This window comes from Sminthopsis crassicaudata, chromosome 4 (genome assembly GCF_048593235.1).
Source record: "Sminthopsis crassicaudata isolate SCR6 chromosome 4, ASM4859323v1, whole genome shotgun sequence".
Classification (NCBI taxonomy): Eukaryota; Metazoa; Chordata; class Mammalia; order Dasyuromorphia; family Dasyuridae; genus Sminthopsis; species Sminthopsis crassicaudata.
In genome coordinates, this window is record NC_133620.1 from 96,102,642 (window position 1) to 96,122,063 (window position 19,422).

The following is a 19,422-nucleotide window of genomic DNA, read 5'->3' on the forward strand; positions in this document are numbered from 1 at the left end:
GAACACCAAAAAGTAAAAAAAAAAAAAAAAAAAAAAAAAAAAAGCTTTTATTAAAACCTGATTTGTAGGGGTAGTATGCTGGGGATGGGTGTAGAGTCAAGGCAATTATAAACTCTGCCCTCAAGAGGCTTGCTGTAAAATTTTTTTAAAAATGCAAAAAGAAAGGGAATTGGTGGGCCATAACATGATGTAACCTTCATTGATAACTCTTTGCTCTGCTTTTCCCTCTCATTGTATTTTGGGATGAAAGCTGGCTTGAAAACATAGTCACAAACTCCAAAGCGATTATGGAATGGGACATAGGTACCAAAGGGTGGTGGAACTTCCCTTGAGAAACCCCGTGCTACCTTGCTCAGTCATCCCAACTTCTTTTTTATCTTTTTTTTTTCTTTTCTTTTTTTTTCCTGAGGCAATTGGGGGTAACTTGTCCAGGGTCACACAGCCAAGAAGTGTTATGTGTTTGAGGTTAGATTTGAACTCAGGTCCTCCTGACTTCAGGGCTGGTGCTCTATCCACTTCTGCCACCTAGCTGCCCTCATCCCAACTTCTACTATTCATTCTGCCCACTGTGACCTCAGAAAGCGCTTGGAAGAGTAAATCCCACAGTATCCCACTTCCTTATTCCTGAAGTATTCCTCTCCCTTTATGTCACGGCCCAGAAGAGAAATCGAGGTTCTTTGAATTATTAAACTCAGAATGAGTTATCTCACATGAAAAACGTCAGCATGCTGTCTGGCATATAGAAGGCACTCAGTAAATGCTTGTTCCCCTTCCCTTTTCGGTGTAAGTTGAAGGAGTGGTTGTGAGGGAGGGAGTTTGGCGGCATCTTGATACATGAGCCTGGATTTGTGATTATGTCCTTGAAAGGAACTCTGCTTAAGACAATTCCTACCACTACAGACTGTCAGTTGTGCTACCATTTAGTCACAGGAATTGGCTGGAAGCTGGAGGAGATGCTAGAATTGTGGGGTCTAGAGCCATCTGGTGGGGATCATGGGATACTGCAGAGCACCTTCACAAGGTGTGTCTACAGAGCCTTTGCACTAGCCTTGGTTCCCGGACATCACTGGGAGCGTGGGATAAGGAAGATGAATTGGTAGAGAACTGCCAATCAGATTGCACCCCTTCCCACCTGGAGCACCTGATTCAGAGATAGAGGGATGAAGAGAGAAAGGGGAAGGGTTGTAGGCACGGGGGTGGGGTGGTTCAGTGGCTGGATTCCTCTGATTCACAGAAGGGGGATGAGGAGAAGTAGGATGAAGAGGAAGACTCTGGGACCAGGGAAGAAGAGGCTTTGGATTCGCCATCACTGGTGCAGTCTGTCAGAGGGCCAGGGGGAGGCTTGGGAGCTGGTCCTCCCCCCAGGACACTACCACCAGTGGCGGAAGCTGTACCCTCTGGTGCTGTGCTAAGCAGATCTTGCAAGTATTTGATGTACCGGATGGCAGCTCGAAGGGTCTCCACTTTGCTGAGTCTCTTCTCTGCTAGTGCCCCCGGAAGGTGACCCCGGAGTCGGGCGTAGCCCTCGTTGACACATTTCACCCTCTGCCTCTCCCTCTCATTACGTTTCTGGATGAAGGCTGGCTCAAATGGGTAGTCATAGACTCCAAAGGGACCGTGGAATGGGACGTAGGGGAAGACCCCACCGTATGTGTCATAATAAGCTGGCTCCACATTGCTGGGGTAGAGCAGGAAAGGCATGCTCATCAAGGACTCTGTGGCGGGGAGGTGGGAGTGCCCAGGAGGGGCCACAATCCCCAGCTGCATACAGCTGGGGGAAGTCACGGACCTGCGGTCCACTAAGGCCCGGCAGAAATTGTTGTTCATCGTCATTAGTCAAGATAGACCTTGAAGAATTCCCCCACAGTCTAAAGAGAAATCCACCTTCAGGGAGGAAGTCACATCTCTAGCTGCACCTTAGTTCTGGAAAGTGAGATTGGAGTTTTTTCTTGCTAGGAAGGTGTCTGGGGGCTTCCAGGCTCTAATATAAGCCATTACTATTGAAAAGCAATCTCCTTCCCTCAAAACTAACCAGTTCCATCTCAAAAGCTGGCTGCTGCTCAAGAGGCCTCCTGGTCACCTTCTCTGACATCCCAAGTCAACAAAGCTTTTCACTGCACATTTCTATGGGTGGAAAATAAAGTCTTTCTGGCTCTATCTCTGGAACTCCATTCCTCAGACACATAGAAACTGGCTTCTCTCTCTCTCTTTTTTTTTCCTAGAAAATAGACAAAGAGGAATTTCACCAGAGAACTGATGGTCAAATCCTGGGAATTGTGGGAAGAAATTTAGATGCCACCTAGGAAGCCAAGGAAGTAAAGATGGCTGTTACAGTTGAAGCTGCGCAGCAGAGATTGTCCCAGTAACTCAGAATCAATTCTTCTAAGGAAAAAAAGAACAAAAATATCAGTCATGATGGGTTCAATTAGACCAGGCTTCTTTACTCAGGGAAGGCAGGGATACTCATCTAGAAGAATTAAGGAATATTCATTGTATTAACTCGTGTTTTGTGTTATCTAACCAATTTAAGAATTTAGCTAGCTCTTTTTGACTAAGTTAGAACATCACAGCTCTTAGATGTGAAAGTAAGACTATTATTGTCTGGATATAACTGATCTTCTGGGAGCAATCATGTTTGCAGGCTTATTTTCCTTATTTTCAAAGATGAGGATATATGTCTTTTTGAACCTTTTTTCTCACAAGTACCATCACTTTATTTGTATATTACTCTTTGTATTTAGGGGCAGATAGGTGTGGCAATGGATAGAGTCAAATCTAGAATCTCGAAGACCTGACTTCAAATCCCATGTGAGACACTTATTAGCTATATGACACTGGGCAAGTCACCTAACTTTAGTTTTCTTATCTGTTAAAAGGGGACAAATGGAGATAAAATAGGAGTACCAATCTCCCAGGTTCGTTGTGAAGATCAAATGAGATAATGATTGGAAAACACTTAACGCAGTGCTTGGTATATAATAAGTGCCATATAAACATTAGCTTTTATTATTATTATATTATTATTCATTAAATCCTATAATTATATAATAGCTATCATTTATACAGCCCTTTACAAATATTCTCTCATTTTATTCTCTTAGCAATCACACAAAATGGTGCTATTATTATCCCCATTTTGTAGATGAAGACATTCAGACAAGTGTTAAGTGCCTTGTTCAAGGTCTGTAGCCATATTTGAACTCAGGTCTTCCTGACTTCAGGTCTAACACTACCTAGCTGCCTGAATTAATCATAAATTTTGTTTATAGTCCTTGAAAGTCTAAAATTAACTGAACCCATTTACCCTTGGAGACGAGAAGGGCTATTACTTCAAAAGTAACTTGGTAAAGAAAGAGGGAGAAGGGGAAAATTGAAGCCTGTAGGTCAGGATTGAGAAGAAAGAGACTAGAACTGAGGAAACCAATTAGGAAGCAATTATAATAGTTTATATAAGGTGTAATCTGGGCTTCAATTTGAGTATTCAATACTGAGCATTCAATTTGTGAATGGAGAGCAGAAGATGGAGGTTGTCAAAATGGGGGGGCACAAGATTTGGCAACTGGTGGTCTTTGGTAGTTGAAAGAGAAGAATCAAGGATGATTATAAGATAGTATAATTTTGTTAACTATAGTTTTATATATATATATGTATACACACACACACACACACACACATATATATATATACATATATATATATATATAAAATGATAGTATAGTTTAAGATAGTAAACTTTTAAAATGGGAGATGGTGTGATATCATGTTCTACTTCAAGAACAAAGGACAAACAAGAACAACCACAATGATATCATCAACAAAATGGTAATTTTCGGAGGAATAAATGATTTTGTAAGTACAAGGGGTGAAGTAGAAATATAATGAGTTACTCTTGGCATTTGAGATGTGAAATAAATATGGAGATGTGCAAAAGGCATTTGACAATACCGAATCAGAGTTTGGTTCATCTTTCTCCTACCCATAAAAGATTAATTGGAAGAAAATAAAGGCAGATACATATATTTGAGAGACATCTGAAGGGAGATGGTAAGTGAATTATAATAGCTAATGTTTGTGTAGTACTCACTAGTAGTCAGGTACTCTGCTAAATGCTTTATTATTATTTCATTTGATTCCTCACAACATTTCTGGGAGGTAAGTGCTATGATTATCTCCATTTTATAAATAAGGAAACTGAAACAGACAGAAGTGCTTTGTTCTTGTTAGTGTCTGACGTCAGATTTGAATTCAGGTTTTCCTGACTCCAGGACCTGTAATCAATCTATTTTACTGCCTGGTAGCCCCAACTGAAGACTTGGGAGTTGATGAAATGAATTCGTAATTATGATGAATATATAGTAAAAAATGAGTGCCCAGGACTGAGCCCTGGGAGACGTCCCCGTACTTAATGGGTGGGAGGAATAGGATGACACATCAAAGGAGACTAAATCACATAGATAGGAAGAGGACCAAGAGATAATAGTTAAGGGAGAAAAATGCCCTTAGATATTTTTGTCTAACTGAATCCTCAGGGCAGTGAGGTGATGTGGTAGGCAGAGTGCTGAGCCTGGAGTCAGAAAGAATCAAATCTGTTTTCAGACACTTATTAGCTGCATGACTCTGGCAAAGTCACTGTTTGCCTCAGTTTCCTCATCTGTAAAATGAGTTGAAGAAGGAAATAGCAAAACATTGTAGTATCTTTCAGTGTTATTGAAATAACTGAATATCCACAAAGTGAATCCTCAAATAAATAAGGGGGAAAAAGCCCTTTTTGAAGGATTGAAGACAATCAGCTATTACTTTTAGGGTTTGTGGAATCTTAGCAAACAGGAGCAGAGATTTAGATGTGTAAGTTCACTGAGTTCAAATCATTCATTTTTCAGATTAAAAAAAAAGATACAAAACTGAGGTCATACAGGAAAGCATTAAAATCAGCCCCTGAATTGACACTGAATGATAGATAATGTTGCTCTATAATCTTCTAAAGGGTACTGACAAAATCAGGAGGGATGATTTCAAATCCCATTGTTTAACCTCTCTGAATCACCATCAGTATGTGCTAATATGACCTCATAACCTCAACTGAAAAAATGGGGATCAATGAGAGGCAGAGAGTGATGTGGCTAAAGAACTGGCCTTAAAATTGGGAAGGCTTGAGGTCAGATTCTGATTCTGGCACTTACTGGTACTGTGATCTTATACAAGTCACCTCCCTTTCCAGTGCCCCAAGAAGTTCTTGAAGATCAGTAAGAAATAGCTGCTGATCTAAGTGGGTAAAGGGAGTTTCTCTCCATCCCCACCCACTCTCTCTTCAGAGATGGGAGTCAGAGTATTCGAACTACTTACCTTATAAGATTATTTGAAGAAGTCACTTTGAAAATCTAAAAGTTCTGTGTATTTGGTGGAACCCCAAACATCGCATATGGGTACCATGGGTTATCACTTTCTGCATTGGTATCCTTGGATCTGCCTCCAATTTTGATGTTTCATTTGTTCTTCCTCTTCCAGCTCTAGAGGAAAAGGGAAATAAAACTGAAATACCTAACTAGCACTGCCAGCTCTGTAAAAATCTGGGAAGTCATTCTTCCTTGGGTTGTCTTATGTCAGCTTTGAGAATTTGTAGGGATTTCAGAGGAGACTCATTTCCTTTGAACTGGCCACTAAAAGGAATAAAAGCAATGACTTATAATTCAGACTCTTCTTTTAGAAACACCACGACCAAACCAAGTCAGCAAGCATTTATTAAACACCTGCTATATGCCAGGTACTGTGCTAGAGGGATAGAAAAAAAGTAAAAAGATGCAGTCCCTGTCTTAAAGGAGCTTACAGTCCAATGGAAGAAACAAGATTCACATTGTTATGTATAAATAAAATACAGACAGGTTAACATGGAACTATGTGCTATTGTGGATCTTTTTCCTCCTCTGTAAAAATGGGGACCAATGAGATGGAAAGCATTAAGGGAAATCAGGAAAAGCTACTCACAGAAGGTAGGATTTTACCAGGATTTCAGGAGACAGTTAGGAAGAGAATTACAGGTATGAGGGATAGTCAATGACAATCCAGCATCAGTACATGGAGCATCTTGTGTGAGCAATAGCAAGGACATCAACAGTAGTGAGAACAGTATCACTGAATGCTGTGTATGGAGGGGAGTAGAGTCAAAGGAGACTGGAAAAGAAGGAGGGGCCCAGGTTATCAAAACCTTAAAAAGCCAAACAGAATTTTAAAAATATTTGATCCTGAAGGAAACAGGGAGCCACTGGAATTTATTGAATGGGAGTGGGGTGGATAAAATGTTTGGACATGCTTTTGTCCAAATAGATCAAAGAAATGATCATCCCACTGGACTGTGCTCTGGTCACGTTACTTATCAAAGATTTATAGCTGGAAGAGGTCTTATAGATCATCAAGGTCAACCCTCTCATTTTACAGGTGAGGAAACTAAAGCTCAGGTTAACTTGCCCAGACTCACGCAGCTGGTGAGTTTGTGAGCTCTTAAGAACCCTGGTCTTATTGCCTCCAAGTCCAGTGGTCTCTCTACTGCACGCAAATACTTCTTCTAGAGCAAAGCTTCTTAAACTGTGAGTCATGACCCCATATAACCCTTTTTACCCAAGAAATTTATACATTTCAGGTATAGAGATATATAAAATAGGTATACAGATAGAGGAAAGGAAGGAGATATATGCAAGGAAAAATTTTAAATTCATATTGCCAGAAAGACTCAAAGTGAGATTCAGTTTAAGTGGACTGTACAAAAATCTTAAGTGAATAATAAAATGCATAAAAGTGAAAAAATTAAAAATAAACTAGGCATACAAATCAAACATTTATTGGTAATCGTAATTTCACAAGCCTCACATTCAGCTACCTGACCTCATAGGGGGTCATTAAGTGGATACTGAGGACTCTTGTTCCTCCCTTGTTATGAAGGTTGTGACAGGGATTTTATATTTAGGTGGGAAAGAAGGTAGTTTGAACAAAGTCGTACTGAGTTTTTTTCCAATCCTGCTAATCTGTAATTCTATTGAAGTGGTTAAAGAAGGGAGTATATTCTGTAGTATTTCCCTGGATACAAAGTGACCTGCCATGGAGGACAAGATACATTGATAGGCCCTGGGTCTTTCTCCCTTGGTTGGCACATTTCCATGAAAGCCAAATGAATTATAATTCTGGGAAGAAGAAAAACATTTCCACTTCAAAGCCAGAACAGATATCCATTAAATTCTAACTTTCTTACACTTTCCTTCACCTTTTCTCTCCCATTTTTTTGTAGAAGTGAGAAACCTCACACATAACACTAGACTTTTTGATATGTTGGATAATTTTGTTGAACTTTCCACTTTTTTTTTTTTTTTTTTTTTTTGAGAATGGGTCTTTTTATCTGGAAGTGCAGCTCGCTGGCATGATCCTACCAACTGGTCCTGCTCCATTTCTAACTTGAGCCATTGAGCTCCTCCTTGAGTTTAAGGGACTTTCCTACCACTCCTACCTTCTCCCTCAGCTTCCAGGTGCTCATTATATTGGTGACAGACTTAGTGTGGACTCCTGTTATGGATTTAGCCTGACTTTGACTCAGAGCTCCTGAGCTCAAGCAATCCACCATCTTCTCCCAGTAATAACAATAACACACCTTTATATGATATGCCAGGCACTGTGCTAAGTGTTTTCTAATTAATAACATCGGATAATAATGTAAATAATAATATTATATTCTATAATAATCTAATTAATAAATAATAATTAATAACATTTAATGCTCATAACAACCCTGGGAGGAAGATGTTATTCTTATTGTTGAAGTTAAGTAATCTGCTCAATGTCACAGAGTTAGAAAATGTCTGAAACCAGATTTGAACTCAGTTCTTTCTGATTTAAAGTCTAGTATTCTATCTACTAAGTCACTTAGCTATCTTACCTATTTCTTCTTCTTCTTCTTCTTCTTCTTCTTCTTCTTCTTCTTCTTCTTTATTACTAAGGTGTGGCTGTCTGGTAGAAAAGGAGGGATATACTGGGACATGTAGATAAAAAAAATTAAATATGTTTATACTAATATTAATTTTATTATTTAATAGTAAATATTAAAATGCTATTTAATATTAAACTATTGATTTTTGGAAAACTCCCAAACCTTAAAAAAGTCGTACATAATAATGCATACGGCTTTGGAGGCAAGATATCTGGGATTCTCCACACTTAACACCATATACCAAGATAAGATCAAAATGGGTCCATGATTTAGGCATAAAGAATGAGATCATAAATAGATTAGAGGAACAGAGGATAGTCTACCTCTCAGACCTGTGGAGGAGGAAGGAATTTATGACCAGAGGAGAACTAGAGATCATTATTGATCACAAAATAGAAGATTTCAATTACATCAAACTAAAAAGTTTCTGTATAAACAATACTAATGCAAACAAGATTAGAAGGGAAGTAACAAATTGGGAAAATATTTTTAAAAGCAAAGGTTCTGACAAAGGTCTCATTTCCAAAATATATAGAGAACTGACCCTAATTTATAAGAAACGGAACCATTCTCCAATTGATAAATGGTCAAAGGATATGAACAGACAATTCTCAGATGAAGAAATTGAAACTATATCCACTCACATGAAAGAGTGTTCCAAATCACTACTGATTAGAGAAATGCAAATTAAGACCACTCTGAGATACCACTACACACCTGTCAGATTGGCTAAGATGACAGGAACAAATAATGATGAATGTTGGAGCGGATGTGGGGAAACTGGGACACTAATACATTGCTGGTGGAGTTGTGAAAGAATCCAGCCATTCTGGAGAGCAATTTGGAACTATGCCCAAAAAGTTATCAAACTGTGCATACCCTTTGACCCAGCAGCGCTACTACTGGGCTTATATCCCAAAGAAATACTAAAGAGCGGAAAGAGACATATATGTGCCAAAATGTTTGTGGCAGCTCTTTTTGTTGTAGCTAGAAACTGGAAGTTGAATGGATGTCCATCAGTTGGAGAATGGTTGGGTAAATTATGGTATATGAAGGTTATGGAATATTATTGCTCTGTAAGAAATGACCAGCAGGAGGAATACAGAGAGGCCTGGAGAGACTTACATCAACTGATGCTGAGTGAAATGAGCAGAACCAGAAGATCACTGTACACTTCAACAACAATACTGTATGAGGATGTATTCTGATGGAAGTGGAAATCTTCAACATAAAGAAGAGCCAACTCACTTCCAGTTGATCAATGATGGACAGAGGTAGCTACACCCAGAGAAGAAACACTGGGAAATGAATGTAAATTGTTAGCACTAATATCTGTCTGCCCAGGTTACATGTACCTTCGGAATCTAATGCTTATTGTGCAACAAGAAAATGGTATTTACACACATGTATTGTATCTAGACTATATTGTAACACATGTAAAATGTATGGGATTGCCTGTCATCGGGAGGAGGGAGGAGGGGGGGGATAATTTGGAAAAATGAATACAAGGGATAATATTATAAAAATATATAATAAAAAATTATTTTAAAAAAAGATATCTGGGATTCTGATATTGGTTTTTATCATTATATGACTCAGTGATCTTGGGAACTGCGTGCTACTATCATCTTGGGTCTCAATTTTTTCTATCTATACAATAGAGAGAGAAAAATCTCCATTTTATCCCCTTGATTTTCCATATCTCTATAGTTTTTTTTTTTAACCATGGACCTGTCTCCAGTCAGCTGTATACACAAGTAAAGATAAAAGAGTACAGTTTTGCCCCAGCAATCTCTGCAGTTCAGGGTCAGTGTATCTTTACTGGCATTAGTATGGGAGAGACCAGAAAGAGAAAGGAGTATTCATTTTTCTTCAGAAGGTCATAATTTAAGCTTACTTTGCTGGCCAAGATATTAAGTACTACCCATCCAAAGGTAAGAGATTACTATTGTTATTATAAAGAGTCACATTAGTATTTGTAGAAGCAGTAATAATTACTAAAAATTATCCCATATAGGGCCATACATTTACACAGGCACATTCACCTCTGTCGCCCCAACTCTACTTTAGCCTGAATGGTGGAACTACTTGTTTGACTCTTCCCAAAGCTTCCAGGAAGATGCAACAAGATGGCCCAGTGGCTAGAGAACTGTCCTTGGAGTCAAGAAAGTGTGAGTGACCTTAGATATTTCCTCTAGCAGTGTGATTTCCACACTGCTTGCCTCGGTTTCCTCATCTGTAAAATGGACTGGAGAAGGAAATGCCAAGCCACTCTAGCATCTCTGCCAAAAAAACAAAACAAAAAAAAAAAAACCCAAAGGGGACAGGAAGAGTTAGACATGACTGAAATGATTGAACAACAAGAAAATTTGGATAATAATGGAGTTTACCTCCCAAGATTTTCATGAAGATAAAACAAAATATTTTTACTTTGCAAATGTGAAAATGCTATGCAGCTACTTGCTATTATAATTATAATATAAATAAGTTTCAGAAGAGTATTTTTGAAATCTGAGACCCTGGGAGCATGAAGGAAGATGGGGCCAGAGAAGAAGCTGTAGTGATGACGCACAGGACAAAAATCCTTTAGCTGGAGTCTATGGCTTCACCTCCAAGTCACGTCCCATATTGCCATTACTAAATCTACAAATTAACTTTGATACCATTGTCATGTTTATTATAATTGATAGGTCTCAGTTTTGAACACTGAACATTCCTTCAGCTATTTAAGTTGTTCTTTACTTCTTTAAGGAGCACTTTGTAATTGAATCTACAAAGGTACTGAGTGTGCTCTGGTATTTGACTCCCAAATCCTTTTATGCATTTTGTAGTTACTTTTTATTCTTCTGGATTTTATTATTAGTATATGGAAATGCTGTTGACATTTTATGGATTTATTGTGTAACTTGCAATTTTATTGAAGCTATTAATTGTTTTAATGAGTTTCTTTGTTGATTCCCTAGAATTTTTTTAGGCAAACCAGCATATGATCTGCAAATAGGGATAGTTTTCATTTCCTCTTTACTATGTGTATTGCCTTTAATATCTTTCTCTTATCTTATTACTAGCAATGATTGCTAGTAATAAGATAAGTTATGTCAAATAAAAGTGAGGAAATGGAACATCTTTACACTGGTATTTTTTTTAGAAATGCTTCTACAGCTTTCCCAATGTATGGAAGAAGACATTTTTTTGATCCAAAGACGATCTGACTCACCTCTAGAAACTTTCATTATTAAAGAATTCCAGAGGACTAGATCCCAAATGTTCTCTCTAAAAGCTAAATATTTAAATCTCCTCAAAATTAATGTGAAAATGTGTTACACATGACTTTATATATGGAAGGGATCTCATATTTCCTGCTTTCTCAATGGAAAGAAGAAAGAAAATTTAGAACTAAAAATAAAATTTTAAAAATATTTTAAAAACTTAAAAAAACCCCAACCCATTGAAAGCAAGTTCTCCCTGATATCTAAACTAAATCCTTCTAATTATAGCTTAATAACCCTCTTCCTTTTTTCCTATTATATCCACAAAGAAGATGGAAATAGTCTATCTTTATCCTCCTTGTAGTTTCTCTTTATATACTTAACGGTTATCTTTGAGACACCTCTAAGCTTATCTCAACTACAGATTACTACATTGTCACATTCTGTGACAATGCTATTTTCTCAATCAATAATCAACAGACATTTATAAAGTACTTACTATGTTCTATGCACTGTGCTACATTCTGGGAATGCAAAGCTCAAGAGTTCCTGTCTATAAAGAGCTCACTTGATGCTATTTGGAGACCATCAAGTACATTTGCAAGTATATATAAAGCTAGTGCACAGGAATAGCTGATGGAATTGGGGGATCAAGAAAATCTTCACACAGAATGTTACACTCAAGTTGTACTTTGAAGGAAAATAGGGATTCCAAGAGGCAGAAATGAAAAGGGGGTATAGTGCCAATGTAAGGGACAGACCATGCAAAGGCAAAATGAAATTAATGTGATGAACAAGAAAGTCATATATTCAGTCAACCATGTCCAATCTTCTTTGCTAACATTTCTCCAACATTTTCCTTCCTCCTGCCACTGCCTGCCATCATCTAGTCTAGTCTCACATTAGGTCATGTCTAGATTATTGTAAAAGCCAGCTCTCACTCTCTCTTGGATACAGCCCATTATTTACTCTATTGACAGATTAATTTTCCTATATATCACTTTTATCATGCTACTGTTTTGTTAAAATAAAACAAAACAAAAAAAAAACACAAAAAAACCAAAACAAAACAAAAAAAAACTTTCAAGGATCCCTTTTACATATAGAATGAAGACTAAACCTTTAAGTCTATCATTCAAAGCTTCCCCCCCACAATCCCATTCTATTCTATCTTGTTCATTTTATCCCTCAAACCCTCTGCTTTAGTCTGTTTTATCACCTTATGTTCTCCTGAACTTGTCCAGTTCTCTCCTGAATCTGTACTTTTGTTTTGGTACTTCCCTCTTCACCCCAATCTGGGCTATGCTCTGACTTTTCATCTGTACTAAGTCCACACATTCTTCAAGAGCAACTTAGGTCTCACTTCTTCCATGAAGTCCTTATAACTTTTCCACTCCTTTGTTTCTTATTCATAAGATGCCAAAGACATTTCCCATACTGTAACGCTGCGTCTTCTCTCCCAACCAGAATGCAAGGGTTTAATCTTTGAAATCCTTATCTCCTCCCTTCCCTTCCCTTTCCTTTCTTCTTCTTTCCCTCCTTCTTTTCCTTCCTCCCTCTCCTTCCTTCCTTCCTTCCTTCCTTCCTTCCTTCCTTCCTTCCTTCCTTCCTTCCTTCCTTCCTTCCTTCCTTCCTTCCTTCCTTCCTTCCTTCCTTCCTTCCTTCCTTCCTTCCTTCCTTCCTTCCTTCCTTCCTTCCTTCCTTCCTTCCTTCCTTCCTTCCTTCCTTCCTTCCTTCCTTCCTTCCTTCCTCTCTCCTTTTCCTCTGTCTCTGTCTCTGTCTCTCTCTCTCTTTCCTTTCTTCCCTCCCTCCCTTTCTCTATCTCTGTTTCACTATTTGTCTCTGCCTCTTTTTTTTTTTTTTTTAATTTTTTCAAATATACTATGCAGGTCTCTTCCACTGTGCCTAAGGCGACTATATAAGCATTAAGGGTCTGTAATAAATACTTGCCAAATGTGGAATGAACTGCTATCTCCTTGCATTGCATACGCTCCAAATACCCAGGGCACAGCTTCTATACTGAAACACTGGGATTGGAAATTAGAACAAATTCAGACGGTCACCCTTGAGTGGAGCATAAAAAAGTACAAGCGTCAAGGGAGTCAAGAGCACAAGAACTAGATCTTGGGGATCAGAAACTCCATTGGCCTCGATCATGTTGCCAGTGCCCTGGGAAAGCCTTCACCTCGTAGACGGCCACCGGGGGTGGGGGAAGCTATCACTTCTATAGTTCTTTAGGATTTGTAAAGCGCTTTACCAATATTCTCTCATCGCGAGATAAATGACGGACCGTGGACAACTGCCGGAAAGCGTGAACTCCCCGCTGCCCCGGCTCCCAGCCCATCTAATTGGCAGCGGAGTGTGGGACTCATAAACGAGCAGAGATTCCCAGCCGCTGGAACTCCCCTTGCCGACAGTTGATCTCTCCCCTGGTTTCCTAGAAGTGGGCGCTGTAACCCAAGCCTCCGCTTGGCTCCACTTTATTTTCCTGTGCTTTGCTTAAGAGAATTGTCCGGTTTGCTTAAGCCCACCCTAAATAAGCCTCATTTCTGGACTGGTTCCCCAGGGCCGATCTGGCTCGGGGCTATTTCGGTCTCAGAGTCCGGCGAATCCGTCCCCCGCACGCCCCCAGCCACGTACCCCCGCCAGCGCCGGCTTCTGCCCCAGCTGCTTCTCCCGGGAGCCCGCCGCTCCCGCCCGGGAGGCGTCCTCGGGGATGACGGAGCTTCAGGCTTCCCCAGGCACCTGAAGCGGACCCGGGCGATCCTGGAGGGCGGTCTGGGAGCCTTCGGGGTGCCGTCTGTTTTCCTCCCGGGCACCGCCTGTCTGCCTCTCGCCCGGGTTCCCACTGCCACCAGGTAAGCAGAGAGCCAGGTAAGCTTTACCTGATTCGGCTTCAAACAGTGACACACCCAGAAGGGGAGGGAGAGAGGCGGGTGCGGGGGCTTCTCTGATCTGGGAGAGAAGTCCCACGGGAGCCAGAGGCCACGGGCATTCCTGCCTGCCGGCGATTGGCCCCCTAGTCTCCCAAGAAGAGAAGAGCAGGAGAGGGGAGAACTCAAACAGAGGGGCCGGCTCCCCCCAGTAAGGAGAATGAAAGTTACGTTCATGAAAGAATGACTAGATCAGGCCCAGCATGCAAGGACCGCAGAGAAACTCAGTTTCCTATAGGCAGGAGGGATTAGTATAATAATAATAATAATAATAATAATAATAATAATAATAATAATAATAATAATAATAATAATAATAAATTCACATATAGATAGCACTTAAGATTTTGTGAAACACTTTATATGAACTTATTGACATATATTGTCTCATGTTGAACCTTACAATAATTTTTTGAGGTGTATGCTATCATTATTCCCATTTTACAGTAGAGAAAACTGAGGTTGAGAGTTCAGCAACTTGCTGAAAGTCACAGAGTAAGTAAATATTTGAAGCAGATTTTGAATCAAGGTCTTCTGGACTTTAAATTCAGCGTTCCATGAAGGCAGAGACTCTTGTGTATCCCTAGTGTTTAGCACAATGACCGGCACACAGTAGGTGCTTAATGTTTTTTGGTTGCTCTCTCTATCCACTTCACCACCTAATGCCTTAAGGTCTTCAGAGTATTTTTCTCACAACAACCCTGTGATGCAGATATTGTGAGTATTACTATGAGGTATTCCACCAAAAATCTTCAATTAAATTGGTTTAAACTTTAAGTAGCTTTAATAACTTTCCACTGCATTCAAACTTTGGGGAAACCTTGTACTCCCCATTTTACAGAAGAGGACTCAGGACAATTGAAGCTATGAATTGCTTGATGTTGCATAACTAGTAAATATCAAAGTCAGGATTTGAACTCAGGTCTTCTAACTTGAACTCATTACTTTTTTAAGCATGCCATGCTTTCTACTGAATTCCATCAATAACAGGGCAGAGTGCTGGGCCTGGAATCAGAATAACCTGATTTCAAATCCAGGTTCTTATATTTACCATTCATGTGAACCCTTTGGTGACCTCTGTCTTAGTTTCCTCAGCTATAACATGGAAATTATAATGTACCAGCATCATAGCATTGTTGTATTTTTTCAAATGAGTTAATAATTATAAAGCACTTACATAGTATGTGCTTAATAAATGCTCATTCCTTTTGCCCCATCAGACATCAGGAAATATTTCCTGACTATATGTAATGAAATGGAGGAATTACTTGGTCCAATGGATTTCTCTGGATATTCTTAAAGATGGGGAAAGGGAGACCAGTCTTGGTCTGAAGTGGATTTTGAAGTAGTTGTAGAATTGGGAAATGTCAGTACTCAAACTGTGTTACAGAGTAAAGTTTCTCTATTAATGTTTCCAGGGCATGGGGTGAAGAAATAGCTGCTTTTGACCAAATGCTACCCTTCTATCAAACAAGAGAATAGATATGGTGGGAGGATAGCAAAAATGCCCCCTTCCTGTAACAGCCATTAAGGGGGTGTGTGGATGCTCCCTGGTGAGGGAGAAAGATTTCTAAGCTGGGACTCAGGAAATCCAGATTTGGCTCTAATATTAACATACTGTAGTTCTGACCAAGCCACAGTCTCTTGGAGGGCAAAATCCATTTCTCAGTAGGTCATTTATTTATCATTCTCTATGTGTATTCTCTCTGGGGTATTCCCCCAAGTTGCTTTTGTAAGAATGGTAAACTCTTGGGAGACAAACCATTTATTCTAAACCACAGATTTCTTTCTCATCTATAAAATGCAGAGAATGATTATACTCCCTTACCTCCTGGTGTCCTTGTGAAGATCAAATGAGATAATCTATATAAAATGCTTTGTAACCATCAAGTGCTAAAGAAACATGTCATTTGTTCAACTGACTTTCTCTTCTGGCTTTGCCTAGAGAGTGGGAGTGACAGGACCAGTAGAAGATCTAGAGAACTAAACATGAAAATATCTGTCACACACAAATTCTCTTGTCTCTACACAAACCCACTGAGAATGTCCTTCTCGCATTGCATCCACTTACCCACTAGGCAGAGCATCACCAGGCTGGCTGGGTTATCATTATTGCATTTATTAGCTGATGATCAGTAACATAGTTAACTCCTGAATAGCCACGAATTGATAAACTGGAGTCCCCAAGCTAGAGATGTGAGTAATCCAAAGTAAGCAAGGGTATAGGTCACAATGTACAGGGTGATGCAACAAGAAATACTTTGATTTTTTTTAATGAATGAACATAAAGCTTAGAACTGCACTAAGACTTTTGGGGACACCCTGTATTTTGCATGCCTTTCCCCCTCCCCCCATTCTCTTCTTCATGGCATGCAGACATTTATTTTGTGATAAAGCTGGGTTTTATGGTGAAGGTTTAAAGCCATCAGAGGATATCAAGGAAATGCAATTTTCAAACCTCACCTGGACCTTCTTGTCTTGGCACTGCCCCAACTCAACCAAGAGTTAGGTTATTGACAATAGACCATATCTAAAGGTAAGGAATCAGGTAAACCGTACTGAGGGAGAGATTATTTTAACGTCTAAGTGTGTGGTTTTTTGGGTGTGTACTCCTGATGGCATTCCAAAGCCAAGATAATGGATATCTGACTCTTTTGCTCTTTTGAGTTACCCATCCCTCCTTTTCCCTACACAAATGGGGATAATTGGTAATCTAATGCACTTTTCAAGTGGATTTTGTTCCAAGTGACTTGTATTACAGACTGGTAATGGCTCCTCATTACATACTGTCTATTTCTGTCTTTGTCTGATTGTGTTCATTTCCAAGCACCCCAATTTATGGAAGTCATTGACAAACTGAAGTGAATCTGAAGGGGAAACAGAATGGGCAAGGTATGGACACTAACATAAGAAGACTTGAAGGATGATTGACCATGAGAAACTAAGATTTGGAGAGGGAGTCATGATAGCTGAAAATATTTGCCATGCAGAAGGATGACTAGACTTTTCCACTTAGCCGCAAGGGAATGGACTAGGAGCATGGATGGAAATTGTAGAGGCAAATTTTGACCCAACATAACAACCCACAACGATCCCAGAGTGAAGTGGGTTGTCTTAGTGAGGTAGGTACCCATTGGTTAAGTTTATTTCCTTCCCCAGATGCTCTCTATGCATCCTAGGCAAAAACAAAAAAACAAACAAACAAAAAAAAAAACCCACAACTACAACAACAACAAAAACATTTAGCTTCCCTGGGCCTGTTTCCTCATATGCAAAATGAAGTTATTGGATCAAAAAACTTCAAAAATTTTTTTAGCCTTGGGGACAATCTGGATGACCATTTTGGAGAGATGTTTAGGTATAGATTGGGTAAATTGTCCTCTGAAGATCCTTCAAACACAGTGACTCAAGGTGGGACTAGAACCTCCTGCTGTACCTCCCCAAACCAAGCTCTTCTCTCATCTAAAGGGTTCTGAAGATCTCTGTGTGTAAAGTAAGTGAGAGTTGGCAGAAAGGGTGAACAAGATTTAGCAAATCCAGATTGTTTCTTCCAGAGTTTATACAATCTCCCACAATACCTTCCAAGGTGTAGGGCTTAGAATCAAGGAACCCCATTCTCACGCAAGCAGCTGGATATACATACATTGTGTTCCATCATCAAGTCTGATCCATTTCCAAGGATATAAAGTAGGCCACTGAAAAATGCTTTCCTTCTTCCCTAAATCCATTTTCTTTCAGAATCCCCCCATTTCACACTTTAGAAAGGAGAGTAAGCTAAATAAAGCCTTTCACCAACCTCAGAAGGTTGGGGAAGACTTTTGTTGACTTTAAAATTTTGTCTAACCTAGGCCCAGCCTCTCTGCTTTGAAACAGAACCTGGGGCTTTGGTGGAACTCATATTTGACTCTTGTACATGATGATATCAAAAGCCCCCACAAAAGGGCAGCTAGGTGGTGCAGTGGATAGAGCACCGGCTCTGAAGTCAGGAGGACCTGAATTCAAATCAGACCTCAGACATTTAACACTTCCTCTCTGTGGGACCCTGAGCAAATCACTTAACCCAATTGCCTCAGCACAAAAATTTTAAAAAAGCCCACACAAAGTACATGTCCACTATCATATCATGCAAATGCTTGAAGGAGCTGGAATTTCATTAGTGTACCCAGTCCTAGTGTGGACATTTTCATCACCAAGTGAATCGCAACCCATCTTTGATTTAGTAGTCATGTCCTAGAAAGTTGTCTGAGGAACATGGAGATGAAGCTCAGCATCACACAGCTAGTAAATGTCAGAGGTAAGATTTGGACCTTGGTCCTACTGCCTTAAAAAAAAAATCCTAAGTACTCCATTGATTATTCCAGGCTAATATGCATATTATGTTATTTTTGAGCTCAATAAAACAAAGCATTCATGTACCATCTCTGAAGTTTCCTCTTGTAAGACTTTCTTTCCTCCCCTCTCAGGATACCTGAAGGATATTTGTTGTCCTAAAACCCAAGACTTCTCTTCATTTTAGAAGGCAGAATGTCTGGTTTGTCTTAGACAATAGATATGCTGCTGCAAATGCAGTATGTGAGTTCTTTTGGTAAAGTGACTTATTTTAAATAAACAAGGAAATGGTTACCTTAAGGAATTCCATAAGTTGTTCTCTTGTTAAGTGAAAAATCAATCATCCACTAAAACATTTTCTGTAAATTCATTTTTCATATTTTGGGATAGCATAAAATCAGATATACCTGTCTTCAGAGAATATCCTATTACTGAACTCAGACCATCCATAGGGCTAATAAAAAGTTCTGGAGAATTTTATACATAGAAGTTTTTAGGGATGAAGTAGTACAAGATTTTTTTTTTGAGAGGTAGGGGATATAACCTAGAAATTCCCAGAAGTGAGGATAATGAAAAGGCATTTTATCCATCTTCCATCCCTCTGCCTCAGAGAAGCCAATTAACTAATTATTTCCCACAAAACTCTCTCATCCTACTCTCAGGAGATGTCTTCTTAACAATAGAAATAGACTGCTTTGTTTCTCTACCAGTTAGGAACTGGTTAAACTCAATGGCATCCTCAATTCCTCTTCTCTCCCTTGCCCCATCTCTGGCCAAGACTTGTCCTTTCTATTTCTGCCACAAAGGGATCATCCCAGCTCAAAGTCCTAAAGGCAGTTAAGGGGTTAAGAACACTAATCTTGTCAGGAAGATGGAATTCAAATTTGGTCTCAGACACTTACCAACTGTGCGATCCTAAACAATTCATTTAACCTCTGTCTGCCTCAGTTTCCTCAAATGTAAAATGAGAATCATAAATAGA

General features: G+C 39.5%; 1 protein-coding gene across 5 annotated transcripts; it reads right to left on the reverse strand.

Annotated features, from left to right (window-relative positions):
• Nucleotides 1-29: 29 nt before the first annotated feature.
• On the reverse strand, nucleotides 30-14,054 carry ASCL5 (achaete-scute family bHLH transcription factor 5). 5 transcript variants are annotated; one of them, XM_074308745.1, is made up of 5 exons: nucleotides 13,819-14,054; nucleotides 9,095-9,190; nucleotides 7,919-7,989; nucleotides 5,344-5,507; nucleotides 30-2,382 (listed from the first exon to the last, which is right to left on the reverse strand). In XM_074308745.1, exon 5 carries the CDS (start codon nucleotides 1,831-1,833, stop codon nucleotides 1,207-1,209), a length of 627 nt encoding a protein of 208 aa, XP_074164846.1. In that variant the 5' UTR covers nucleotides 1,834-2,382; nucleotides 5,344-5,507; nucleotides 7,919-7,989; nucleotides 9,095-9,190; nucleotides 13,819-14,054; the 3' UTR covers nucleotides 30-1,206. The 5 variants fall into 5 exon arrangements, with proteins under 5 accessions (XP_074164846.1, XP_074164842.1, XP_074164841.1 ...); XM_074308741.1 differs by having other exon boundaries at nucleotides 9,095-9,267; nucleotides 13,819-14,053; XM_074308740.1 differs by having other exon boundaries at nucleotides 7,919-8,011; nucleotides 9,095-9,267; nucleotides 13,819-14,053.
• Between the last annotated feature and the right edge of the window lie 5,368 nt (nucleotides 14,055-19,422).

Excerpts from the sequence above, each read along its gene's own strand:
- ASCL5 (XM_074308745.1), bottom strand. The coding sequence starts at position 1,833 with ATGACGATGAACAACAATTTCTGCCGGGCCTTAGTGGACCGCAGGTCC.